Below are 22619 nucleotides of genomic sequence, written 5' to 3'. Positions count from 1 at the left end.
CTGTAGTGATTCGTTAGTAACAGGTTGAGTCATGATTACACGAATCAGTCAATACAACTGTAGTGATTCGTTAGTAACAGGTTGAGTCATGTTTACACGAATCAGTCAATACAACTGTAGTGATTCGTTAGTAACAGGTTGAGTCATGATTACACTAATCAGTCAATACAACTGTAGTGATTCGTTAGTAACAGTATGTGACAAAATGTCACCCAGATGTTGGGCAGATCTTTTGTTTTTCACTCTGGATTAGCACACTTCTATTTTCCATATTTTCTCAATTTTACCGTGGCGTGTTCTTTACTGTATTGTAGGCAGACGTGACAGTGCTATAGCATAACATATAGTGAGTAATGAATACTGGCCGTCCTTTCCACGTTGTTTGTTATTGTATTTTTGATTAGGCCCTTGCAGTCAAGTCTTCATATAAGGTAAAGTATAGTAGTACCATCAGCAGGTCCATGACGCTCACACTGAATTTCACTGGCTGCATAGCAAATGACAAAAGTAGGGCACTATATAGGGAATAGAGTCCCATTTGGGACACATTAATTGTTTTCTACCATTGTCTATGCAGGACCATGCATGTCCATATCACATTCATGTTAGGCTGAGAGTGACCTCTTGCTCAATGTCTTTGAGAGATTATACACTCATTCCCTCAAAATTCCTCCCAGACCAAAGAGAAGAGGAATGTCAAACTGCTCTGCTGCAGCAGGGAAGTCCATAATCCACACTGACATCAAACTAAAGTCTGTGTTTTCATAGTGATCAACCACCACTGATGGTGTTAAAAAGAACCATTCCCTTCTCTTTCTCTCTGTGTGAGAACACGTCAGATGTGTTTAAGACCTGTCCACTCCTGAACAAAACTGAAGCTCCAGTATGATCCTACTGTCTGAACTGTCCAGTGTCATGTTCTATGGTCTATGACGAGTCTATCCCCTTTGAACTTAACTTTAATATGTGTGATGGAGAAACAGATGGGAACTAGACTGGGTGTAGTGTAAAACACATGGAACAAAACACAACTCTATCAGGGCTACATCACTTTAATGTCCAACTTATTGCCATACTGAAAACCCACCCGGCCCACACTCTCAAGGTCAATCCCCATTGAAGTGACGAAGCACACAAATTACTCGGGCTAGACATTAAAAAAGCTGGGTCCTCATTGGAACTGATGTCTGCCTTGCTCTGGGGCCACTCATTCTTTCTACCCTATCCTGAGGTTGTTTCAGCCCCACAATAAACAGGCCAGACATTGTCACATGAGGGAGCCCTCCTCGCTATTATTTTCTAAAGTAATTACACCTTATTATCTGTGTTTACTTTAGCGAGGGCGAGTGCAGGTGTGGGACGACGCTTGGCCGTGGGCGTTGATGGGTCTCTCTCTCTGGTGAATGACTCGCCCCCTCATGTCACTTTTTATTTTTTTACTCAAGTTTTTTTTGGGGTGGGGGGGCATTGTATGTAGCAGTGTCTGCCACTAATTTCAGCCCCACAAAAGAAACGTGCAATTAGGCCTATTATTGCAGCAGCTGCGCGTCCCCTGCCTGCACGACTACGACGGCCCCCGTCTTTCTTGGCTGGTGGTGGAGAGGCCTGCTGCGGTCGCAGAACCCTGGAACAACCGCAGCACCAACCAGGGTCTGAAGGAAGTAAAGTATAGCCTGGGAGGATGCTGTGTGTCCCCTCTCTAGTGTTGACACAGTGGGATGGAGCCATACATCGCCCACAGCCACCAGGCCAGAGGAACAATAGAGCTGTAATGTACAAAATGTATTGTATTCAGTAGTATTTTTACTGTTTTTATAGACCTCTTGCTGGTTATATTGCCAGCACATAAGACAATGGTCAAACCATGATCCAGGGTTTCATGTACAGATGCTTTTTATTTTGACAAAGTGGACAAAAGCAACTGTAGCAGTCTATTGATGAAACAGTGTTCCAAATTGAAATCCTGTTACCTTCCAAAAATACATCCTCATTGGGGTTCAGTTCAAACTAGAAATGTGATTGTTGACACATTAATATTGGTAAAAGTGGGCAGACTGCCCATGTCAAGGTGAATTATGTGGCTCATAAATGAATGACAAAAGTTAGGCAAATGAAAAGCAATTGGGGGGGGGCACAGAGGCCCTGCTCAAACCCCAACACAGGGAGACAACCTGCCGCTCTCAGCACAAACAAAATGGCTGTGTTCTCCATTTCTCACACTTACCGATTCTCTCACTCCGTTGCCTTTCCAACAATTAAAATAATGATCCGGCTCTTGGCACTTAGCTTAACGGCATAAGTAAACGTGAGCATCTTTGTGTATTGTGTCAATCTTAGTCCCACATCCTCCATTTAATAATGTGTCAAAATGTATACATTTTATATTTCACTAGTAGAACCCACAACTGCAAGTTCAAATGGGGTCTATAAAGTCTAAAGACACCAAATGTTCATTTTGGACTAATTGAAATTCCATTCTGAACAGTTGGAGAGATCAGAACGTGTCATAAGGGCTTTACACACAAGGGAGCGGTTGGATTGTGGTCTGCAGACGAGTGTTTGGCATAATCACTGGTGAAGAGGGAGTTATACCCTCTGGAGAGATACCCTCATCTTGAGGACTTACACCTGTGCAACTTCACAAATATCAGAGAACATACCTTAAAAAGACACCATTACGAACGACAGCCATGAGCAATAGATCATAGATGTAAAATCATCTGGAAAAGACAGATGACAGGATGGTCTGTTTTGCCTATAGTGGTGGAGGATAGACGAGATAAATCAACCCATTTTGTTTTGAACAGGAAATCAGGATTGTATCTAATAATACAACCATAATATGTAGAGAAACACTGGAAAACAGTATGTGCAGAAAACTTTCCTAACTGCTATTCCCACAGAAGCTAACGCAGGTCTACCAGCAACATATAAAGAGCAGAGGGAGCAACACTGGAGGAGAGGAAGCAGCTCTTATACAGCAGGTTTTACTGGCATCCATTTCTTCTCTTTAAGACAGAGGGACTGAGAGTCCACAAATGCAGGGGCGAGTGTGGCTGGGCTAAATTGGCCTCGGTTCAGTGCAGGGGTCCCTGCTGTGCAGAGCCGGAAAAGCAGGGCCTGGTCGGGAGTAGGGCAGGCCCAGGCAGGGCAGGGGCCCCCATGCTGAGACCACCTCCCTGCCCCTGACAAACACGGCAGTGGATAATCTCTCCTTCAGACTGAGACCCAGCCCCAACGCCATGAGCTCAGAGGGAATGTAGACAGCAGAGGGGAACACGCATCCCTGTGTGTGGATCATCCTACACACACACACCCACACACTGTACACACAATTTATGCACACATCTCGCTGCGTGTGTGTGTGTCTCCCCATCCACTTCTGACTGACACACACCTGTTCATTGAATGGTTTAATATTGGAGAGTGACCATGTGAAAAATGGGTGGTAGTTTTCAAACTAAGAGCATTACAATGGAAAAATGTGCAGTGCAGCACTTGACTCTTTACTAACATCATGCAACATTCATATTGTGGATTAAAATAGATGGAGTGTGTCACACAGGCCAATAATTACTGGACCATTAAAACGTAGGTTAAGTGTTGCGCAGGCAGTAAAGCTACATTTAAATCAATGGCTCTAACAAAAAGTGGTATTTAAATGGATGTTAAACCAAAGCCCTGGACCAAAGTGGTCATTATAGTAAAAACACAAAACCTGTAAAATATGGATTTATATTAAAGCAGTAACTGACCAGCTGATTATATATAAAGATGGAAAATGTGCATAAATAAGAGTATGTGGACAGATACTTGAAAATAACCATCTTTAATGTCTACATAACTCTGAGCGGGGAATTTACTCGTGAAACACTTTACTCGTGCTAAGGTTTCGTACAAAAATGTGTGCGAGTTTAGCAAGTTAAACATCCTCCATTTCAAGTATGATGTTATAAATTCAAGTCCATCCCTATCCGATCTCAACAGCCGTGTGGACTCGGCTGCTACTGAGACGTCTCCATCTTGTACCCATGTTTCTCCAGCTCCGCTCTGCAGAGAGGAAAAAAAGGATCAGTCAATCGAGGTGATTACAAGGGTTATGTCCCAAATGGCCCACTATTCCCCATTTAGTGCACTACTTTTAACCAGAACCCTATGGGCCCTGATAAAAAGTAGGGAAAGGGACGCCATTTGGAACACATCTAAGCAGTGCTGGAGGTTAAAGTACAGGTGGCCATCTATGTTGATTGAGAAAAGAGTTCTTATTATACGACTGAAGAAATACAACGCAGGCAGCTACGGCCTACTTGTACTAGGTTATAGACTTATAACATAATCATATATGTGGTCTTCTATAAATGTCTTAATAGCAGCCATAAAAGGTTTGAATAAAACAATGCAATATAAATTGTCTGAAGTAGCTTACACTCAAAAATGAAAACAGACTGGCCACTTCAAGTCAATAGAACAGTTGATTATTCAACATGATTAGCCTAAACATGTCCAGAAATAAACACACATATTGCTGACAATGATTACAAAAGAAGCACACATTGTAGACTGTCCGTATTATTCAAAGCCTGCATAATCATTATGACACGCAATTATGCAGAGAAATCTCCCTATGTAAGAAAAGAGACACCATGAAGATGAAGAGCTGGAAGCAGGAGCCTTCATCAGGCCTATCCAGACAACAGAATGCCTCGTCCACCAGACAATATGCATTCTCTTAACGCTCAGTTGGTGAACTCTGAAACATGTCACGAAAGCTTCAGAGGTGCTTTTGAAATCGGAACAACTTCTACCAATGAGATTTAAACTTGAATTTAGCTAGACGAATAAGATGGCTAACATTGCTGATTGATTATTATTATTATTCATTTGGCTTGCTTACTTTGACAGTATGTCAAACAATAGATTGGATGGATCAAATTAAGTAGGCTACATCATCAAGGTTGTAAATGGCTGTGTTTTACCATCTTCTTGGTAAGAAAGAAAAAAAGCTCAGTGATGAAAGGTCACAACACGTGAACTCGGGTATCATCATTCTGGTTTGAGTTTCCCACTTAGAACTCTGATTTAGGAGGGTCATTTATAGAGGTTAGGCTACTCAGGAAGTCGGATTTCTACGAGAGTGTCCGATTGAATCCTCCTGGTACGTTCGGATGCTATCAACTCAAGAATCAGATCACCACTCACCATTCATGAAGCATTGATAAAAAGACTAGATGAAAACACATTTTGGTGATGAAATTTCACTCCCTTATGTCATAAAATACATTTTACCAAGACTTATGTGATTCTTTATGTTCTGAATCATTCAGTGGGGTCTTTCTCTAACATATAATTAACATTATATCCTAAATGTCAGATTTCGTAAACTAATACATCAGATAATAAACACTGAGCTTGGTTGACATGGCGAAGCAGGTTTCGCGTAACAACTGAGGATTTCACATTTTGTGGCCGTCCATGTCAAAGTTGTTACCGCGGGTCGCAAAAAGCAGAATTAGCATGAAACGAGCTGAATTAAATGTAAAAGGATTTGAGAATAAAAAGCTTGGTATACGCTCAGTGCTCCATTGACATTTCAGAGATATGCTTGTTTTTGTGAGAAAAAAATAACAGGAATTTCAAATATGAAAAGCATATACTAATATGAAAATACGTTATGTCTCAAAATCGATATCTATCTTGCCTCTATATTGTTTTATGTCCCGCCGATTTGATAAGAAATATGACGAGTTCAACAGGAAAGTGAGCCTGTCAGGTAGCCAGCAGCCTTCATTTTTGCAGAATCCAGCCTAGCTGACGCAATGCAGTTTTCCAGGGTTTTCACCACTTTTTTCTCTGGCCTTCATTGATTTAGTCACCCCAATTCTGACCATCGTACAAGGGTAAAAACTCCAATAGCTTTTGAACGGATTATGATAGACATAAAACAAATATTTTAAAAGGTGAAGATCAGTGGTTGATCTTCAAGGCATTCCTAGTCGATGACCAAACATTTCTGTAGAAAAGTCAAAGGCTTGCACTCCTTTTTTGTTTTTTCCTCTGTTGGCGGTAAGTGAAGTTGATTCAGAAGCCCTGCGCACCGGGTAGGCAAAGTGTTCTATTTTGGAAACATAATTTGTATGAAAAAAATGTAAATAAATAACTGCCTGCCCAATGGACCAGGAGAGCTGTGGCTAAATCGAATTCGCCTACTGTGCTGGCCAATCGGATAGCTCAAATCACCGTTCCTACAGCTTCCACGACCAAGGCCACAGAAGTTTGATACTAGCCTACGTGAGATTTCCTAACTTTTAAAACCATGACCAGAGAGACTGTCAATGAATACCGCAACGAGCTGCTGTTTCTATGAGTGAGTTCAAATTAAAAGCACTTTCATTGTTTTTGTTCAACACTATTACAAAGCATAAAATGCACTTCTCCCTACTTCCACTTGCGCTGCAGCTGCAATGAATGAGTAGCCAAGTGTATCGATAGCCCTGCGTTTTTATAAATATGAATAACTTGACGTGTTCATTTTAATATGGAGGAATATTTCCCTTTCTCTGGTCATAGGAACAACATGAATTTGTGCCTGAGGCAGATGCGGTGCGACTAGAATTCCACCATCAGGTGGAAGACCGTGTCCCCTCTCTCTGGTCAGTCTCACTGGAGGAAAGGAAGGAGAGAGCAGGGACTGTGAAAGGAACTACTAATGCAGTGCTCAAAACAAGTGAGAACTTGGAAATCTTAGACTTCCAAGTGTTAAAGACAACTGGGAAGTGAAATAAAAATTTGATCAGACTGGGAAAAATCGTTATGAATGTCATCCAACTCGGAATTCAAGTCGGAAACTCTGGCATCTTTGTAGAGCTTGCGAGTTCCCAGTTGTCTTGAAAGGACCATGACCATCAGATGCAGGTACCATCAGCACAGTAAAATAAAAAAAGCTCATTTTAAAATTACATCAATTTAGTCTCAGCTGTGCCTCGGAAGTGACACACCAACTGATCTATTTTCTTATCAAAGCTCGAGTTTTAAAATATAATATGGTCTGAGAAGAACCTTATTGGCAGGCCAGGCATTTAGCCAATACGCTGTGATAATGTATTAGGTCTACTGCACAAACCTCATTCCTACAAAACTGTTATTATGTTATACTTAAGACATTTATTATTTTTAAATTTTAAATCTGTGGTGCACATCTCAGCTTTCTTTTTGACTACGAAAGTGATCTTGACTCAGAAAAGGTTGGTGACCACTGGTGTAGACTAACAGTGATATGCTTACTTACGGGCCCTTTCCAACAAAGCAAAGTAAAAAAGACAATGAAATATAGAATGAATAAGGATAACTTGGCTATTTACACAGGGTACCAGTACCAAGTCGATGTACAGAGGTACGAGGTAATTGAAGTAGATATGTACATATAGGATAAAGTAACTGACTAGGAAACAGGAGAGATAATAAACAGTAGCAGCAGTGTGAGAGGACTCAAAATATATATATATAAAAAAAGGGTCAATGCAGATAACCAATAGCTACCGGACTAACTATTTAGCAGTCTTATGGCTTGGGGGTAGAAGCTGTTCAGGGTCCTGTTGGTTCCAGACTTGGTGCATCGATAGCGCTTGTCGTGCAGTAGCAGAGAGAACAGTCTTGACTTGGGTGGCTTGAGTCTAGGGCTGACCCCATTTAGTCGACAGGCTGTTGGGTCCACCGAGATATCTTTAGTCGTGCAATAGCAACAACAACAAAAAATACACCACCGTTCAAAAGTTTGGGGTCACTTATAAATGTCCTTGTTTTTGAAAGAAAAGCACATTGTTTTGTCCATTAAAATAACATCAAATTGATCTGAAATACAGTGTAGACATTGTTAATGTTGTAAATGACTATTGTAGCTGGAAACGGCAGATTTTTTATGGAATATCTACATAGACGTACAGAGGCACATTATCAGCAACCATCACTCCTGTGTTCCAATGGCACATTGTGTTAGCTAATCCAAGTGTATCATTTTAAAGGCTAATTGATTATTAGAAACCCCTTTTGCAATTATGTTAGCACAGCTGAAAACTGTTGTTCTGATTAAAGAAGCAATAAAACTGGCCTTCTTTAGACTAGTTGAGTATCTGGAGCATCAGCATTTGTGGGTTCGATTACAGGCTCAAAATGGCCAGAAACAAATAACTTTCACCTAAAGGACTCTCAGACCATGAGAAACAAGATTCTCGTCTGATGAAACCAAGATTGAACTCTTTGGCTTGAATGCCAGGCGTCACGTCTGGAGGAAACCTGGCACCATTCCTACGGTGAAGCATGGTGGTGGCAACATCATGCTGTTGGGATGTTTTTTTGAGGCAGGGACTGGGAGACTAGTCAGGATCGAGCTAGGCTGAAACACCTGCCTTACTGAAGAAAGCAAAAAACAGACCATGTTTTTATGGAGGCTTTATTAACTTCACTAGGGTAGGGGGCAGCATTCGGAATTTTGGATGAAAAGCGTACCCAAATTAAACGGCCTTCTACTCGGGCCCAGAAACTAGAATATGCAAATTATTAGTATATTTGGATGGAAAACACTGAAGTTTCTAAAACTGTTTGAATGATGTCTGTGAGTATAACAGAATTCATATGGCAGGCAAAAACCTGAGAAAAATCCAACCAGGAAGTGGGAAATCTGATGCTTGTAGTCTTTCCAAGTCATTGCCTTTACAGCATACAGTGACTTAGGGTTCATTTTGCACTTCCTAAGGCTTCCACTAGATGTCAACAGTCTTTAGAACCTAGTTTCAGGCTTTTGCAGTGAACAGAGAGCGAACAAGAAGGCCGGGAAGTTGGTGACTCAGAAAATGACATGAGTTTTGTGGCGCGCATTCACGTGATGAGGTAGCTGTGTTCCATAATGTTTTTCAAGACATTGGAATCGTCCGGTTGGAATATTATTGAAGTTTTATGTTGAAAAGGCCCTAAAGATTGATGCTATACAACGTTTGACATGTTTCAATGAACGTAAATATAACTTATTTTTTTTAACTTTTCGTCGTCAAATTTTGGGCACGCTTCCTACATTTGGAGTAGCTTACTGAACGCGCAAACAACAAGGAGGTATTTGGACATAAATTAGGGACTTTATCGAACAAAACAACATTTATTGTGGACCTGGGATTCTTGGAAGTGCTTTCTGATGAAGATTATCAAAGGTAAGTGAATATTTATAATGCAATTTATGATTTTAACTCCAATTTGAGCAGCAGCAGCTGAAAAATGAGCTCCTACAAATATTGAAATTTACATGGTTTTTAGAGTGAAGTACATCGGAAAAAAGCAAAAGAAAACTGCAAGACTGAATAGGAGAAAAAACAAGCAACAAACAAAGAAGATAACTACAATTTTATGAAAAATAGTTATCTTAGCAAGCTGAATTGTTTACCAGTTGCTAAGCAGTTGCTAGGGACTCTTTTGGAAGAAGCTAGCTAGCTAACGAAGAACAACAAAGAATATCTAGTTAACAGAAGAAAAGAAAGAGAAAATCAGGACAGAAGAAAAAGGATATCAAAATGAAACAGTTCTCTAAAGACACAGGAGACAATAATACAAGAAACAACACTTCTGTAGCTTGTCAACTATGTGTCTGTCTATCCCTGTTCTCTCCTCTCTGCACAGGCCATACAAACGCTTCACACCGCGTGGCCGCTGCCACTCTAACCTGGTGGTCCCAGCGCGCACGACCCACGTGGAGTTCCAGGTCTCCGGCAGCCTCTGGAACTGCCGGTCTGCAGCCAACAAGGCTGAGTTCATCTCAGCCTATGCTACCCTCCAGTCCCTAGACTTCCTGGCGCTGACGGAAACATGGATTACCACAGATAACACTGCTACTCCTACTGCTCTCTCTTCGTCTGCCCACGTGTTCTCGCATACCCCTAGAGCATCGAGCCAGCGGGGTGGTGGCACTGGAATCCTCATCTCTCCCAAGTGGACATTCTCTCTTTCTCCCCTGACCCATCTGTCTATCTCCTCATTTGAATTCCGTGCTGTCACAGTTACCAGCCCTTTCAAGCTTTACATCCTTATCATTTATCGCCCTCCAGGTTCCCTTGGAGAGTTCATCAATGAGCTTGACGCCTTGATAAGTTCCTTTCCTGAGGATGGCTCACCTCTCACAGTTATGGGTGACTTTAACCTCCCCACGTCTACCTTTGACTCATTCCTCTCTGCCTCCTTCTTTCCACTCCTCTCCTCTTTTGACCTCACCCTCTCACCTTCCCCCCCTACTCACAAGGCAGGCAATACGCTTGACCTCATCTTTACTAGATGCTGTTCTTCCACTAATCTCATTGCAACTCCCCTCCAAATCTCCGACCACTACCTTCTATCCTTTTCCCTCTTGCTCTCATCCAACACTTCTCACTCTGCCCCTACTCGGATGGTATTGCGCCGTCCCAACCTTCGCTCTCTCTCTCCTCTTCCATCCTATCATCTCTTCCCTCTGCTCAAACCTCTCCAACCTATCTCCTGATTCTGCCTCCTCAACCCTCCTCTCCTCCCTTTCTGCATCCTTTGATTTTCTCTGTCCCCTATCCTCCAGGCCGGCTCGGTCCTCCCCTCCTGCTCCGTGGCTCGACGACTCACTACGAGCTCACAGAACAAGGCTCCGGGCAGCCGAGCGGAAATGGAGGAAAACTCGCCTCCCTGCGGACCTGGCATCCTTTCACTCACTCCTCTCTACATTCTCCTCTTCTGTCTCTGCTGCTAAAGCCACTTTCTACCACTCTAAATTCCAAGCATCTGCCTCTAACCCTAGGAAGCTCTTTGCTACCTTCTCCTCCCTCCTGAATCCTCCTCCCCCTCCCCCCCTCCTCCCTCTCTGCGGATGACTTCGTCAACCATTTTGAAAAGAAGGTTGACGATATCCGATCCTCGTTTGCTAAGTCAAACGACACCGCTGGTCCTGCTCACACTGCCCTACCCTGTGCTTTGACCTCTTTCTCCCCTCTCTCTCCAGATGAAATCTCGCGTCTTGTGACGGCCGGCCGCCCAACAACCTGCCCACTTGACCCTATCCCCTCCTCTCTTCTCCAGACCATTTCCGGAGACCTTCTCCCCTTCCTCACCTCGCTCATCAACTCATCCTTGACCGCTGGCTACGTCCCTTCCGTCTTCAAGAGAGCGACAGTGGCACCCCTTCTGAAAAAACCTACACTCGATCCCTCCGATGTCAACAACTACAGACCAGTATCCCTTCTTTCTTTTCTCTCCAAAACTCTTGAACGTGCCGTCCTTGGCCAGCTCTCCTGCTATCTCTCTCAGAATGACCTTCTTGATCCTAATCAGTCAGGTTTCAAGACTGGGCATTCAACTGAGACTGCTCTTCTCTGTGTCACGGAGGCTCTCCGCACTGCTAAAGCTAACTTTCTCTCCTCTGCTCTCATCCTTCTAGACCTATCTGCTGCCTTTGATACTGTGAACCATCAGATCCTCCTCTCCACCCTCTCCGAGTTGGGCATCTCCGGCGCGGCCCACGCTTGGATTGCGTCCTACCTGACAGGTCGCTCCTACCAGGTGGCGTGGCGAGAATCTGTCTCCGCACCATGCGCTCTCACCACTGGTGTCCCCCAGGGCTCTGTTCTAGGCCCTCTCCTATTCTCGCTATACACCAAGTCACTTGGCTCTGTCATATCCTCACATGGTCTCTCCTATCATTGCTATGCAGACGACACACAATTAATCTTCTCCTTTCCCCCTTCTGATAACCAGGCGGCGAATCGCATCTCTGCATGTCTGTCAGACATATCAGTGTGGATGACGGATCACCAGCTCAAGCTGAACCTCGGCAAGACGGAGCTGCTCTTCCTCCCGGGGAAGGACTGCCCGTTCCATGATCTCGCCATCACGGTTGACAACTCCCTTGTGTCCTCCTCCCAGAGTGCTAAGAACCTTGGCGTGATCCTGGACAACACATTGTCGTTCTCCACTAACATCAAGGCGGTGACCCGATCCTGTAGGTTCATGCTCGACAACATTCGCAGAGTACGACCCTGCCTCACACAGGAAGCGGCGCAGGTCCTAATCCAGGCACTTGTCATCTCCCGTCTGGATTACTGCAACTCGCTGTTGGCTGGGCTCCCTGCCTGTGCCATTAAACCCCTACAACTCATCCAGAACGCCGCAGCCCGTCTGGTGTTCAACCTTCCCAAGTTCTCTCACGTCACCCCGCTCTCTCCACTGGCTTCCAGTCGAAGCTCGCATCCGCTACAAGACCATGGTGATTGCCTACGGAGCTGTGAAGGGAACGGCACCTCCATACCTTCAGGCTCTGATCAGGCCCTACACCCAAACAAGGGCACTGCGTTCATCCACCACTGGCCTGCTGGCCCCCCTACCTCTGAGGAAGCACAGTTCCCGCTCAGCCCAGTCAAAACTGTTCGCTTCTCTGGCACCCCAATGTTGGAACAAGCTCCCTCACGACGCCAGGACAGCGGAGTCAATCACCACCTTCCGGAGACACCTGAAACCCCACCTCTTTAAGGAATACCTAGGATAGGATAAAGTAATCCTTCTTACCCCCCCTTAAAAGATTTAGATGCACTATTGTAAAGTGGTTGTTCCACTGGATATCATAAGGTGAATGCACCATTTTGTAAGTCGCTCTGGATAAGAGCGTCTGCTAAATGACTTAAATGTAATGTAAATGTAACAGGTTGAGTCATGATTACACGAATCAGTCAATACAACTGTAGTGATTCGTTAGTAACAGGTTGAGTCATGATTACACGAATCAGTCAATACAACTGTAGTGATTCGTTAGTAACAGGTTGAGTCATGATTACACGAATCAGTCAATACAACTGTAGTGATTCGTTAGTAACAGGTTGAGTCATGATTACACGAATCAGTCAACACAACTGTAGTGATTCGTTAGTAACAGGTTGAGTCATGATTACACTAATCAGTCAATAAAACTGTAGTGATTCGTTAGTAACAGGTTGAGTCATGATTACACAAATCAGTCAATGCGACTGTAGTGATTCGTTAGTAACAGGTTGAGTCATGATTACACTAATCAGTCAATACAACTGTAGTGATTCGTTAGTAACAGGTTGAGTCATGTTTACACGAATCAGTCAATACAACTGTAGTGATTCGTTAGTAACAGGTTGAGTCATGATTACACAGTTCCCGCTCAGCCCAGTCAAAACTGTTCGCTGCTCTGGCACCCCAATGGTGGAACAAGCTCCCTCACGACGCCAGGACAGCGGAGTCAATCACCACCTTCCGGAGACACCTGAAACCCCACCTCTTTAAGGAATACCTAGGATAGGATAAAGTAATCCTTCTAACCCCCCCCCTTAAAATATTTAGATGCACTATTGTAAAGTGGTTGTTCCACTGGATATCATAAGGTGAATGCACCATTTTGTAAGTCGCTCTGGATAAGAGCGTCTGCTAAATGACTTAAATGTAAATTTTAGATGACTCCAAAATGGTGGGTATCTGTATTGCCTGCTGTTGTTTTCTGAACGCCGTACTCAGATTATTGCAAAGTGTGCTTTCCCCGTGAAGCTTTTTTGAAATATGTCACAGCGGTTGCATAAAGGAGATGGTTATCTATAATTCTTTGAATATCAGTTTAATATGGGTGGGACGGTAGCGTCCCACCTGCCCAAGAGCGGTTAACTCAATGATTTTTATATATACATTGTTTGCAAACTGATACGTGACACGTATTAATGCCAAAATTACATGCAAAACCGGCAACGCAACCCCCCCCATTTATTGTAGTGATTATGATATGCTATAGGTCAGGCCCTATTGGTCACGGAACGAGAGCAAGGGTTGAGGGATAGGGAAAGTTTAGTCAGAAATGGCTGTAATTATGTTGCAGATTCAGCAACACGTACAGCGCATTTAACTCTGTGTTGGTCACTGCAGCAGGGAGGACAGAGACAACAGGTGCTAGTCACAGTCACTTACACAGTGCAGCAAGTCTGAGCCCCGCCTAGCACAATCAAATCAACTACTGGTCAGCCTCCCTCTAGTCATGTGTGTGTCTTAACTATTTAATCAAACAGTGTGTTTAAAGCATCACACAAGCTCAGTGAAAATAGTTGATTTGATTAAAACACATAGGATGGGTCTATAAGGAAAAATACATGTTTTAACATTTAGACCAAACGATTGGTCAAAAGAACAGACGACTCTTGGTAAGCCAAGATTTTTTTGTTTGTTTTGGACCGCCCTACTGGAGTCTGACCATTTTAAGGGCAGGGAGCTCGGCCCCAGTGATGTACTGGGCCGTACGTACTACCCTCTGTAGCAGGTGCCATACCATGCTGTGATACAGACAGTCAAGATGCTCTCAATGGTGCAGGGTTTGGCCCATTAGTTTTCTTAGAGGATTATCTACACAATTAACATTATTTTAACCATTGGTCAAAACATGCATTTTTTGATTGGACACCCTACAACTACCAAGTATTCTCCTCTCCTGAGACTCGCCGTCTGAAGCCTGATGAAATCTGCTGTGGCTAAACATTTAGCATAACCATTTTTACTCTTTAGTTACCATTGCCATATCATGTCAAATCATATAGGCCTACTCAAAAATCAAAGCATCACGTCCCTTAAACGGAGTGGTACTTCTGAGATGCTGAGTGGGGTACAATGATTTGTCATAAGTAAAAGGTGGGAGGTTGCTACCTTAGTTGATTAGAGAAGTCGTCCTCTACATTGTCATCATCCCAGTTGTCTTCCCACACGTGGGCATCTTCATCCTCATCCAACCCAGTCCAATCTGAACACATAAATACAATTATGAGAATTATAAACGTTAGTTGACAAGCAACTACCGAACAAGTAACTCTTAATCAACTAGTTACTACGCTAGCTAGATAGCTAACGTAGCAAGCTAACTAACATTAACTGGCTTTTATATGTTGTGTGTTGTTTACATTATAGTTTACCTTAGTTGGCTAACGCTTAACTAGGTAAAGTTGTCGCCAGTACAATCGCTAATTAGCTATCAGTGAACATTGGTATCTAACTAGCTGGTTAGCTGCTAGCACACTAGCTAGTTACATTTTTATTCAATGATGTTAGCATAACTTGCTAGCTAGCTAGCCGAGTCACTGTTAGGCCCGGTCTGAAAAGTTGTCGCTAAATAAGACAATTCAGTGAAAACGGGTTAACATTAGTAACATATTGAACTAGAATTAATTTACCCTCGGCTGGGAATTCTTCAAACTCATCGTCCTCCTCTAATAATCCCAAATCTACAGTCTGTTTCTTGTCAGACATGTTAACTGCCTTTCCGTTGCGCGGGTCTATCGTGAACAAATGGACTTCCAGCGAGAGGGTTTCTGGGATAGTGGAGGTTCAAGAGAAGTCTGCTTGCTCATGGGCAGTGCTCTGCCAACAGAATCCCACGTCACACGATGCTCCTGATTCTGCACGAAGGTAAACAATTTAAGTCAGCATACTGTATGTTGATGTGTAGCTATGTTGAGTTATTTTTCGTGTCTGTTTTTTTGCATAGGCTAAAATAGGCAATGTTTTATTTATTTAGATTTTCACATACACCGGATAGGTGCAGTGAAATTTGCTGTTTGTTTTACAGGGTCAGCCATAGTAGTACTGCACCCCTGGGATAAAATTAGGTTTAAGTGCTCAAATCAAATCAGGTTATTGGTCGCGTACACAGATCTGCAGATGTTATCGCTGGTGTTTCTATCTCCAACAGTGCAGGAATAATACCTAGAAAACAATACAAAACAATACACACATAATCCAAAAGTAAATAGAAAGAAATGTAAAAATATCAGAACGAACAATTGTCAGAGCTTGGCATCAAGGGCACATCGACAGGTTTTTCACCTTGTCGGCTCGGGTATTCCAACCAGCGACCTTTCCTCACCTACAAAGCCCTCCACAACCAACCACGCACCTGCCTCTCTGACCTTCTCCCAGCCTATCCCCCTCCTGCTCCCTCCGCTTCAACTCTGCTGGTCTCCTTGTCACTCCCCCATTCTGCCTCTCCACCGTGGGTGCCCGGTCCTTCAGCTGCTTTGCCACCAGGCAACTGGAATGCACTCCCCCCACACATGCAAATGCATTCATTTCATTCAAAAACTTCCTAAAAACACACCTCTTCAAGGATGCCAATGGTCTATGATTGACTGTCCTATCCCCCCTTCTGTGCCTTCTCAGTATACTGTACATACAGTGCCCTCCATAATTATTGGGACAGTGAAGCATTATTTCTTATTTTGGCTCTATACTTCAGAACGTTGGATTTGAAATCAAAAGTATTGGGACAAGTCACTTATGTGTATTAAACAGTTAAGTATTTGGTCCCACGTTCATTGCATGAAATTACAATGTCAAGTTTGTGCCTCAACAAATTTGTTGGATCCGTTTGCTGTGGTTATGTTTCAGATCATTTTGTGCCCCATAGAAATGAATGGTAAATAATGTTTTTTCTCATTTTGGGGTCACTTTTATTGTAAATAAGAATATAATATGTTTCTAAACACTTCTACATGAATGTGGGTGCTACCATGATTATAGATAAAAAATTATAGACTCACAAATATCACCCCCCCCAAATTAAAAAGCTAACCTCCCCTGTTATTGTAATGGTGAGAGGTTTGCATGTCTTCAGGGTATGATATTTGTGTGTCTGTAACTTTCACACTAATCATTATTCACGATTCATTCAGGATTATCTGAAATCATGGATAATTAATGTAGAAGTGTTAAGAAACATATTCTAGTCTTATTTAGAGTAAAAGTGACTCCAAAATGACACAATACATTATTTACCAATCATGTAGACCTACTGTTAATGTAAGATGTCCTTAAGTACCCTGATAGGTGTCCGCTAAATATAATGTATTATTATTATATTATTATTATTAAAAAGTGCGTTTGTGTCTACTTTCCTGTGAATATTTTGTCAAAACTGTCGACCAGCTGAAGGACCTACCGCACAGACAACTGGTAGAGCGGAGAGTAAGTTTAAATGTAATCTTATTCAACATTCTGGCTTGGAAAGAAACATTCCAGTTTTTTTGCAGTGCTTTGTTCCAGACTGTCTGATTTATTAGGCAAGGACCAGGTAAATGATCTTGTCAACTGTAGCTCACAATCATTTAAAAATGAAACTATTTCAGACTGTTTAATATCAGTCAGTCAAACTTATGATTTGTGAAAAAGTAAATGCAGCATTGTCAAAGCATAATCACACTCAAATCCTTCTTACTTAAAACACAAAGCCCTGCGCAGTCCTTCGGTCCCACAAAAAATACACAGAAATCACCCAAATTTAAGTGAAGATTTTTCATTGAGGAACAAATGTGCATTCTTGTCCATGTTGCCTGTTTGAATAATGAACCAGCAGCCACAGCTTAGTATGTAGTTTAGATAAATCAGAGCACATCTACCACAAAACCACACACACCACAATGAAAATTGCCCCTGCAGATGTCACCATGCTGACAGACGATGAACCTCAACGTAGGCTGCTCACTTATTCTATTTTCAAATTATTTTGTAATCATCCTAAACCCTTACACATGATGACAATGCCACAACATTAAGAGGAAGGGGAGTAGAGGGAGGGAGAACAGAACAAGGAAAATAAGAGGCCAATACTGTACTACACAACAACAAGTTGGAGGAAATACTTTCGTCATGTTAAATTTGATGTGAGAATTCTTGTTTGATGTGAGAATACTGGATCGGGATTGGGAAACAACCATCAAAAAAGGCTTTTCCAAAAACCGTCATACACTACGTACAATAGAATAGATTAGCTTAGTAGGAGGAATGGAATGGAATGCAGTAGAAGGATGACTCTTCTGATTCCAGGTAGGCTATAGAACCCTGGAAAGAACCCTGCAGCAGCATACCTGAGACTGCAGTCACACTGTGGCGCCTGGAGTCTCCCAGGTATGGGAGAGAGAGAGGGTTGAAGGGTAAGAAAGCAGAGCTGCCCAGATTCCAAGACTTTCTCCTCTGTGTTGCGTCTCTGAAAATGCATGCCTTTTGTACAGCCCTTCAGGACAGACTGGTTGGCCCTAAGTCTTCACAGAGACAGAGGAGTCTGACTCCAACAACCCTGCCTGCCCAGCCAGTCTGGCAGTCTGTCTCTGTCGCTGCCTGGACCTTTATCCTGACCCAGATCACTATATGGCCCTGAGGGTGTGCATAGAGAGTCTAGACCATCATCACTTACTCTACCGTTACCCCCCACTCTCACCCCCCAGCTCTCACCTGACTGATCCCCCTTTCAGATTAGGGATAGACAAGACCTCTTCTTCCATGCCAGGGAAAGTGACGACACAGGATGATGAAGCAGTCTAGTCGACCTGTCCCGGGGCCCTTTGTCTGACCATCACTCCATCCCCTCCAGTCATTCAGACATTGCAGACATGCATTGTGCCACATGCCAGAAATACTCCTCTTCCCATAGAATAGACCAACTCAAAGCTGAGTAGGAAAATGCCGGGGGACTTCTGACTTTTTTTATTTGCCTTGTCTGCATATGAAGTAATTTCTCTTATTTCCATCTCAGTCTTTTGTGTAAATAAAAGAACAGTTTGGTTGCAATATTGATTCAGTTGAATCATATATTTTTTTGTTTAGACGTACCTAGATATGTGGTAGCCTAAATGTGGCAAAGAATTTGTAGAATATAAAATGAAGAAAAAAAGCCATGCGACAAAGTAAGCGATCAGAGTGGATTAGATGGACTTAACCATCCAATTAATAAGGTAAATCCCAGAAAAACATGTCAGCTTTGCTCTCTTCCAAAATCGGAGAGGACTTATATGCTTCCAGGATATGTCTGTCAAGATTTGGTATTAAACTTAATCCCATCCAGTCACTAAGTCTGGGCCATTGTGTTTTGTATGGTGAACCCTCTCTCCATTAATAAAAGAAAAGGCCAGTTATTTCAAAGGGAAATATGAAAACGATTATCAAATAATGAACAAAATATCAATTTGAATAAATGTATGTGAGAGAGGTTAACAAATGTTAGTTTTCTCTGTTTTATTCTCTTATTTTGTGACTCATTAATTTGTCTGTCATGAAGAATTTAAGTTTCATATTTTCTCCCCCTGTCTGTCTTGAAAAGGCCTGTCATCTGGGGCTTGAGGTACAGTTTGCCAAGAGGCCAATGGCCCCTTTATGACAATACAATCTGATGTCTGTCCCAACCAGCCCCAGGTAATCCTGTCCTCTTCGACGGCTTAGCCCTGCTCAGGCTTAAATTGCATATTTTGTTTTTATCAGGACGTCGCTGATAAATACTATCAGCGAGGTAGAAATTAAATATGGGGGGGTCTATCTCGAGTTCCAAAAACAGACAGAGGTACAGGAGGACCCCCGGTTCCTTGTTTCAGATCTGTGACCACAGGGGGAACAATGACACCTCTATCACAGGGGGTTCCCTTTTCCAACTTGTTAGTACCAAGACAATATGCACTTTACAATTCACATCTTGTACATTTCACAATTTACACATCTGTACATGTGCAAATTTCATGTGATTAGTGTTTGAATAATATTGATTAAAAGAAATGGGAAATAAATGGGATTTTAATGACAGCACATTAATTACATTCAACATTTTATACAACTACACGTGTGGACCTATATTACATATTTACTTTTTAAATAACAATGGTTTCTCGTTACTTAACCATTTGTTACTGTTTTGTCAATTAAATCACCATGATATGGTGTCTCCAACATTACAAAATGCTATTTATTCCAATGATGAATGAGAAACTACTAATAGCCTGTAATTTCACATTGACTTTACATCCATGCTGCTATCCTATGATCCCGGACAAGTCTGCTTAGCTCTGGAGTATGTGAAAAGCACTTGGACACTCTTACCATCTTACCTTCTGTGAGCGGTGCTCTCAGTGAGAGTACCCATTAAGCAACATGTTTTCATACTGTTCTAGAGACATTCCCTGCGTTTTGGTTAATGTCGATGCAAATATGAATGTTACATTTGAAATGCATTAGATCCTACTCTATAAGAGAGTAGAGAGGCAATATTTTGTATGAAATCACGTGAACAATAAAAAATATTTATTTAATTACGAAAATATATATTACATTTTTTTTTAATGAAAGTCTTATCTAATTTACTATTTTGCCGCTCTTCCTCTACAGAGTGGTCAAATAAAAAATAATGGTAAAATGATTTTCTCTCCCTCTACTCAGACAGCATTGATCTCAGACATAAGTCTATCAGTTGTAAGATGACAAGTCCCATGGTCACCAGTACAATGGTGCTGTGTGTGTGGTGACGTGTCACATGTCTGTGGAGAAGCCCTGGCTACCTGGAACGACCATTCTTCCTGTGGTCTAGTTCTCATGTCTGTGGAGAATCTCACTCACACACACTCTCTCTCTCTCTCTCTCTCTCTCTCTCTCTCTCTCTCTCTCTCTGTCTTTCTCCCATTGGGTCCTGGTATATGACCTGGTATGACCGTGAAAGGAGGTCGTCCCTCAGCATGGGGCCCAGTGAAGGGGTGACAAGCTGCTTGGCTCTAATACTTTCTTCTACCCTCTACCATGCTACCCTCCTACCTGTCATTTGTCATCGCAGGGGAAAAATAAGGATGAATGACACAACATGCTTCAGGTGACGGCTCTCTTTTCTATGTAACTTTATGCGTCCTAAATGGCACCTATTCCCTAAATAGTGCACTACCATGGGACCCTGGTCAAACGTAGTGCACTAAATGGTGAATAGGGTGCTATTTGGGACGCACCCTCTTTTACCTACGTTGACTTGTCACCAGCGTGAGAGGATTCACCCATCAAGCTGAGCATCCTGTAGGCCTACTGTGTTAGCATCATTATTATCCCATTAACCATACTTCAGACAATCCCTCATTTGAATATGGTGATGTCAAATATTACATTTCAAGCATTTTATGTTGCTGGCTTTAGTCGTGGCATGAAATATATATATACTGTGTTTTAATAGCTAACTTCGATGCAACTCTGGCTTCTAATCAATAACTTTGTAACTGTTAGTGTTATTCAGGTGGTTTTACATCAGTATGGAATTCAGGCGTAATCCCCAACATGTGGCCGTCTCATTCGTCCCTAACCCAGGAAGTGGCCTCCTGATTGGTCTGATTGATAAATGAAGCTCTCCTTGTGTATTTGGGGGTCTGCAACAGTTCTGAGGGCCTCTATGGGGTCTGGACTATGTCCAGGAAACCTCTAACAGCTACTTATTAAGTAGTTAGACCCACTAGACGGCGAGAGGGCTGAGGGTGCAGAGACTGATGGTGGGGATCACCTGGGTTCGGGTTTGCCCCAGCATCCAGATCCCATTGGTCGGATTCTAGTCTTGTCTCTTCTCTTCTTAATTTTCTCTGTTTTCACAGCTTGGATGGGTTATTTACAGAGTTGTAAGTATTAGTATTTTTACAATTCCCCCACACCTCTCCATGCCACCAATGTGCTTTTGTCCCCGTCCCTCTAGAGTACTTGCAGGTATTGTATGTTGTTGAGGGCGGTCTGCAGGAATCGAGTGAACGCAAGTAGTCTGTTTACCTCTGTAATTGTATATTGCAAACGATATGTAAATTGTCAAAGTTTACCATATCAATTTGGATTCACCTCACAAGTATGGTTATTTTCATTGAGGTGGTTAATGTTAAAAATAATAGGAAGTATGCAAGAGTAGGCATGCACAGAAGGAGCTTCTCTCAGCGCAGCAAAGTCATTACTGTTCAATAATGATTTATTCTCCTTCATTGAGTTTCTGCGCCGGGATGCGCTGTGTGTGTCTACAGTCAATTTCAGAAGTTTCAAGCAGAAAAAGTCCATTGTGCATAAACTACTTAAGTGGGGAGAATAGAATTAACTTTCAGATTCATATTATGAAATTTTATTTGTCACGTGCTGAATAAAATAGGTGAAAAAATAACAAAAAGTAGCACAATAAAATAACAATACCGAGGCTAAATCAAATCAAATTTTATTGGCCACATACACATGGTTAGCAGATGTTAATTCGAGTGTAGCGAAATGCTTGTGCTTCTAGTTCCAACAGTGCAGTAATATCTAACAAGTAATCTAACAATTCCCCAACAGCTATCTAATACACACAAATCTAAAGGGGTGAATGAGAATATGTACATATAAGTATATGGATGAGCAATGGCCGAGCGGCATAGGCAAGATGCAGTAGATGGTATAAAATACAGTATATATATGAGAAATGTAAGATGTAAACATTATTAAAGTGGCATTGTTTAAAGTGACTAGTGATCCACTTATTGAAGTGTCCAGTGATTGGGTCTCAATACAGTATATACATGTGATATGAGTAATGTAAGATATGTAACATTATTAAAGTCGCATTATTTAAAGTGGAATTGTTTAAAGTGACTAGGGATCCATTTATTAAAGTGTGCAGTGATTGGGTCTCCGTGTAGGCAGCAGCCTATACAGGGGGTACCGGTACCGAGTCAATGTGCAGGGGTACAGGTTAGTCAACGTAATTTGTACATGTAGGTAGGGGTAAAGTGACTATGCATGGATAATGAACAGCGAGTAGCAGCAGTGTAAAAACAAAGGGGGGG

At 42.3% G+C, this 22619-nt stretch overlaps 1 protein-coding gene across 1 annotated transcript; it reads right to left on the bottom strand.

Annotated features, from left to right (window-relative positions):
• Positions 1-3813: 3813 nt before the first annotated feature.
• On the bottom strand, positions 3814-15422 carry sem1 (SEM1 26S proteasome subunit). The gene is made up of 3 exons (XM_014178471.2): positions 15216-15422; positions 14695-14788; positions 3814-4050 (listed from the first exon to the last, which is right to left on the bottom strand). Exons 1-3 carry the CDS (start codon positions 15289-15291, stop codon positions 4005-4007), a joined length of 216 nt encoding a protein of 71 aa, XP_014033946.1. The 5' UTR covers positions 15292-15422; the 3' UTR covers positions 3814-4004.
• Positions 15423-22619: the final 7197 nt, after the last annotated feature.

This window comes from Salmo salar, chromosome ssa27 (assembly GCF_905237065.1).
Source record: "Salmo salar chromosome ssa27, Ssal_v3.1, whole genome shotgun sequence".
Classification (NCBI taxonomy): domain Eukaryota; kingdom Metazoa; phylum Chordata; class Actinopteri; order Salmoniformes; family Salmonidae; genus Salmo; species Salmo salar.
The sequence above is the reverse complement of the archived record's forward strand: the minus strand, read 5'-3'. Positions and strand labels throughout refer to the sequence as shown.